At 40.3% G+C, this 6000-nt stretch overlaps 1 protein-coding gene across 2 annotated transcripts in view; it reads right to left on the reverse strand.

The window, feature by feature from the left end:
- Positions 1 to 3150, reverse strand: part of LOC121713945 (copine-9-like) — a 39427-nt gene extending 36277 nt beyond the window's left edge. For both annotated transcript variants that reach the window (XM_042099047.1, XM_042099045.1), the window contains exon 1: positions 2913 to 3150. Coding sequence is in view for 1 of the 2 variants with exons in the window: in XM_042099045.1 (XP_041954979.1) it covers positions 2913 to 3028 (116 nt within the window). In the remaining variant the exon portion in view is untranslated. The remainder of the gene's footprint in view (positions 1 to 2912) is intronic.
- Positions 3151 to 6000: the final 2850 nt, after the last annotated feature.

The following is a 6000-nucleotide window of genomic DNA, read 5'->3' on the forward strand; positions in this document are numbered from 1 at the left end:
AGTGTCAGCCATCAGGTGCCAAGTCTGAGGAGATATGACGCATTCAACCTTAGTACCTGTAGAGCGGCTTAGTTTCCCTAACTACCGGGTACCATCCACCGAAATCTGAAATCTGGCATCCATAACTGGTTTGGCCAGTGAGGTAGTAATCAGTATCACTACCGCAGCAATGAGACCTGGTGTACACAGTGCATCACAAGCGTAAGTGTGGCCAAAAAAGCGGGTACGTCCACTTACCACTTGAGTGTCAGCTTGACTATCATGCGCTTGGAGCTGAGCTTGAGTCCAACGAACATCTGCCACTGAACCATTTCCTCTGCAAACTGAGGCAGCTGAGGTGACTGAGAGAAGCTGCTAAGTGATGCAGGATTGCTGGAGAGCTGGCCATCAGCATCCAGTCATCCAAAAAATTCTAAATGCGAATTCTGTCCTGGTTCTAAATATTCTAAAGGAGAGCCAGTGCCACATCTATGCACCACAACAATGTTTAGGGAGAGAGGGAGAACCCAAACGGAAGGACAGTGAACTGCCACAACTGCCAATTTCTTCTTTCATGCTAGTAAAACACACCTTGTTTTCAAACACAAAGTATAGATAGTTGCTCTGCGTGGCCGTTATCACAAAGTGAACTAACCAGTCTCCCTGTCGGACACTGGACTGAATTCTGTATGCCATTTGTTTCATGCTTGACATCCGGAAATCCAGGAAGTGGACGGTCACGCTTTGTGTGGCAATCCTCCAAAAAGTAGCCATCCATCCTGGTCTTAGCCACTGGTGGTGGTTCCAGCCAAAGCATGTGGAGCTCAAATCAGCATGGTGGGCTATCATCGGCACTGGGGCCAACCACAGCTTTCTCCACCTACCCTTCTGCCCCACCGAGGATTCGAACAAAATGACTTTGTCACGGTGACCAGGTCTAAACATGTCCACTGGGAGCTCACCCCTCTCTACACCCTGGGATTCTGGCAAGCGCTTGGGTGAAGAGGGAGAGGAGCGTCATAATGCGGGCAGCATCGCACACTGGAGAGCGAGAATGGCTTGGTGGCAAATGCTGCTAGTCAGGGAGGATGGAGATCTCCAACGCTTAAGTGGAATATTGCCGCATTGAGAAGGCCTTCTTCCACCTTCTTTCTTGCTTTGTTTCAGCCACAGACCAACCAATAGGCACCCATCCTATTTTTAGCATGAAATGTTGCTCGAGCCGCACCTGAGACATGCATGTCACCAGTGTACATGCTCTAACCTGGGCGCCAAAATGAAAATGCACAAGTAACGCAGCTGCGTTAGTCACATAGTCGCCATGCATGCGGTGTGAATCAGCCGTGAGAATGACTCCACTTGGTTAACATTGAGTGAACTTGACTGAAAGAGACCTACTGCTTTCCCATGTATATAAAAGGGTTATGTGGTTGCCTCTCTTCTTATAATACATTATGTGCACCAGGGGCTCCTGCAGGAATGAATGCTATGGTACGCACACACATCTACAGACAGATTCTCTCTCCTGCTCAAACAAAAGGTGTGCGTGCATTAAGTTGATTTTGATAACGTGTTTACAAACTTTACAGAAAATTGTAAATAGCCTGCTGTCACAGAGTTAATGGGATACTGTGCAGAGTTGGGAAGTTATTGTGAAGCTACTTTGGCAAATGTAAATCTGCTGACTTCACCTTTCCTAGAGTGGTTATGTGATAAAGACTTACATAAACTTTAAATGACACCCTGTTATCAGCCTGACTGAGGAGGCTCCAAAAGATGTGGTGATTCATAAACAAGAGCACAGGCCACATGGTAAACCTGCAAACACAAGTGTTCCAGTGGTAACATTAAGTTCATTCAAGTAGGGTGTTTAGGGTGTTGATGTTTCAGAGCCAATTGGAATCAATCTCATTATATCACCACAGTAAGTTGTACAACTATTGACTATTGATCGTTTTGGACAAAAGCGGCTGCTAAATCATATATAACCATATAAATCATATAACTATTTTACAACTTTTTCTTTTGTTCACTCTTTACTCATTCAGTCAGTGTATAAGCATAAGCATTCTCTCATAAGCATTCTCTCAGACTTTGTCAAGGCATTCAAAACAAGGCATAGAAATGGTTTCTTTCGACCTTAAAAAGTAGGCTATGTCCTCTATTATTAATCTTTAATAAAAAACAATTTGAAAATGTAATTTTAGAAAGAAAGAGATAGGAATCTACTGAGAAGAAATATCCCACTTCATGTAAGCTAATACAAAATAGAAGCTTCTGATCTACAAGCTTCTGAAGCTTCTATAGTTTTCTAATTTGCTGATAACATTTAAGCTAAGCGTCATTCTTTCATGCTGTCATATTTCATGATGATAATTTCTTCTTTCATGCTAGTAATATTTTACAACAAAAAGGAATCAAAATGGACATGGTGGTAGAGTAAAAATGATTTCTAATGGATAAGCGATGGACGTTGTCAGTGAGCAACAGCAAGAGAAAAGCTTCATTTTTTAAAACATTCTTTCTTCCGTCAGATTCCTTCACAGAAATGTATATCCATTGATGCTGCTATGATTTTGGACCTAACAAATACTTTCAAAATACTCTACGGTAATTCATCTCCAACACGACAACTACGAACTGCCTGAGTATAAAAACATTACACGTTTTATTCTGAACGTTGTGATTCTCAAATATGGGGTTATAGCAGTTAAAAACACACAACTTCGTCGGCTACCGCACAAGGTCACTGAGGTTAACCTGACTGAGCCGTTAAGGAACGGTATTCGAGTACCACTTTGATTACTCTAATATTAACACCAGTGACTCTCTTCCTCAATGAGGAAACATATTGCAATTCACTATTAATCGTCGCTTACCTTATAAGTTACTGTAGCCTATTCGTTTGAAGTTACATCGAAGTAGGTACTAACCTGCACGAGACGGTAACTTCTATTTTGGTTGCGGGTACATTCGAGTGCAATGGGTCACATTGTCCAACCGATGCCATCGTCTCATTTGTTGAGCTGACTTGCCTTCCTTTCAACATTTTGAATGCTCACAGAATCCGGTAAAAGCGATATACCAAGTTGTTACCAGTTTATGTCATGTCCATTCACAATGTTCATTTGTGACAGTAGACAACCACGGTGAAATAAGTCATATGCGACATCTGGATGTTGTGCCACTCGTGGTATCACAGGAAAGCGCGCGCGCCTCTCCAACACAGATTCTCCCCCCGTTCTGTTTTCCAGCGCCTTCGACAGGAGTTGGAGCAGTTGATTGCCTCTGAAGCACATGCATAGCCAACTGATAGAGAAGGGAGGGCTAATGAAATCTCAGGTCTTCTGGAACATATTTTTAATTGGAAAGGTTGAGTTGAGAATGTTTAATGATTTTATTTCTAGTCTACTGAACCCAAGCACATAACAAAACATAAGAGCCATGGCCATTTTGAGATTATGAGATGAATTAAAAATAGATTTTTATCAAAGATTTTGTAGGAAATCAAACAGAATTTCAAAGGTTGCATGTAAAGAGTCTTCATTGTCCTTTGTAAATGGCTGTTAATACAGTTGTCTGAGCCCTGCCAAATAAAGACTGATGTTTTTATTTGTTATTTGTTCGCCATGTCCACTGCTCTCTATTTGGTGGCCTTGTTTTTGGTTGAAATTGAAATATGTATGAAGGTCGAAAAGTAAGCCAGTGAAAGGCAGAGTAATCTCTCCCAGCTTTTTCTTCCACATAGTCCCTGTATCTGAGGGTGCACAGGTGACAGAATGATAAAACTCCTCCCTGGTCTCACTGCACCCATTCACTGGGAGACTTTATTACCCCCAGGGCAAACGTCTGTTTAGTTTTCCTGTCACAAGAATGGACTTGAAGAGAGAAAAGGAATGAGAAAGTACAGCGTTACACCTGCATACAAAATCCTTCCTGTGTCCTCAATATCCTTGAGATGCTCATTGTGCCCCACTGCTGGTGATTGCCAGTGCCTAATGCATCCAAGGTCCTAGATTAAAATGCAGCCTGCATCTGGATGCTGTTCACATTATAATCCCCTTTAAAAGCAGATGTGGCAGATGTGATCATGTGCAGAAACACCTGCCATAGGCACACACTGCAAAAAATGAAATCTAACCAAATGTTAATAATCTTATATTAAGATCAAAAAATCTATTTGGTATTGTTTTTAGTATGAAAAGACTTACCTAGCGCTCTCTCGAAAGATCATTTTGACTTAATTTTAGAAGACTTTGACTTATTTTAAGGAGATTTTTCAAGATAAATTTACTCAGTGCACTGGCAGACAAATTTACTTGTTTTTAGGACAAATTGGCTTAACGCACTGGCAGACAAATTTGCTTGTTTTCAGGATGAGATGTCTTAATTTAAGAAAAGTTTGACTTATTTTAAGTCAAATGATTTCATCAGAAAGTGTAAGAAAGGTAAGTGTCTTTAAACAATATCAACTAGTTTTTTTTATCTTGATATAAGATTAATAACACTTGGTTAGATTTTGTTAGATAAGCAGTTTTTGCAGGCTCAGTCACCCCTTTTTGTTTGCATTCTGCTGCTACGTTTCTGACTGGACCTGGAGACACAGAAGACGAGAACTCACACCTGGACCTGGAGACACAGAAGACGAGAACTCACACCTGTTTTAAGGGCTGAATTTGCAGTATGCTGGTGCCGACATTTGAACAGAAGTGGGCTTTACTTCATGTGTATCTGGAGCATCTATGCTATAAATATGAACCACTCTAAAGCCATCTCCATCCCCCTCTCTATTGTCAAGTGTGTGCTCATCATAACAACACAGACACACACACACACACACTGACACACTGACACACACACACACACACACACACACACACACACCTACATGAAGTATAATAAGGCAAGGGCAAAATAGTCTACACAGTGGGAAGTGTATCTAAGAACCTGAATGTGAGTGTATTCAGTAAACTGAACCCAGTAGCACAATTGACATATGCACATATGAATTGAAGTTAGGCTACTACTAAATCCTCATTGAATAGCTGGAGTACACTTGCTTAGGCATTTATTGTTGATAAATACCCTCAAACATGGCAAGTCTGTTTTTATTAAATTTATTTATCATTTATTGTTGATAAATACCCTCAAACATGGCAAGTCTGTTTTTATTTATTTATTGATCATTTATTGTTGATAAATACCCTCAAACATGGCAAGTCTGTTTTTATTTATTTATTTATCATTTATTGTTGATAAATACCCTCACACATAAGTCTGTTTTTGCAACCTGAGAGTTCAGTAGAAGACTTGTATCAGAGACATTGCCCTTTAATGTGAGACTAGGATAGCAAACTGGAATATAAGTATGCAGAGCTGGATTTGGGTCCTTGTTACTAGTTCAGTAGCTGTGCTCTTATTATTCAGTGTATTCATACCAAACAAAAGAAAACACAAGAAACATTTGCCTTGTGGTGTGTGTGCCCTGTATAGAGTAAAGTCATGTCATAATGGCTTATGAACTATGGGGATGAATGGTGGCAAATATGAAAATGTTTTCATCTATTTCATCTATTTCATTTCAAGTGTGCCTGGAAAATTCAGACTCAACTGAGGGAGGCTTTAGAATGGATAACTCTGTGATATTATAAAAGGATGTTTCATGACTACACATGGGAGACGCCTATTTTGCACTGAAGCATTGGAAACCACATACCCGGGTTTCTTGATTGCACCCCACTGGTCCTCAACTCTTAAGGGCCGTTCACACCAAGAACTATAAAAATAACGGTTAAAAACTATCGCTACAGCGAATATGAATGACGATGTCCACACCTAAACTATAATGATAACGATATGAAGAATGATACATTTTGCCTCCAAGAAAACCAGCCATGCAACTTCAAGAACGGCGGCCCGACAAATCTCACGAGAATAGTGAAACATTACCTTGTCATAAATGTTAAACTTAACTGTTACTTTACAGTTTAGTAGATTTTGCTGTTTCAGTGACATTTAAAT

This window comes from Alosa sapidissima, chromosome 7 (genome assembly GCF_018492685.1).
Source record: "Alosa sapidissima isolate fAloSap1 chromosome 7, fAloSap1.pri, whole genome shotgun sequence".
Lineage (NCBI taxonomy): Eukaryota > Metazoa > Chordata > Actinopteri > Clupeiformes > Clupeidae > Alosa > Alosa sapidissima.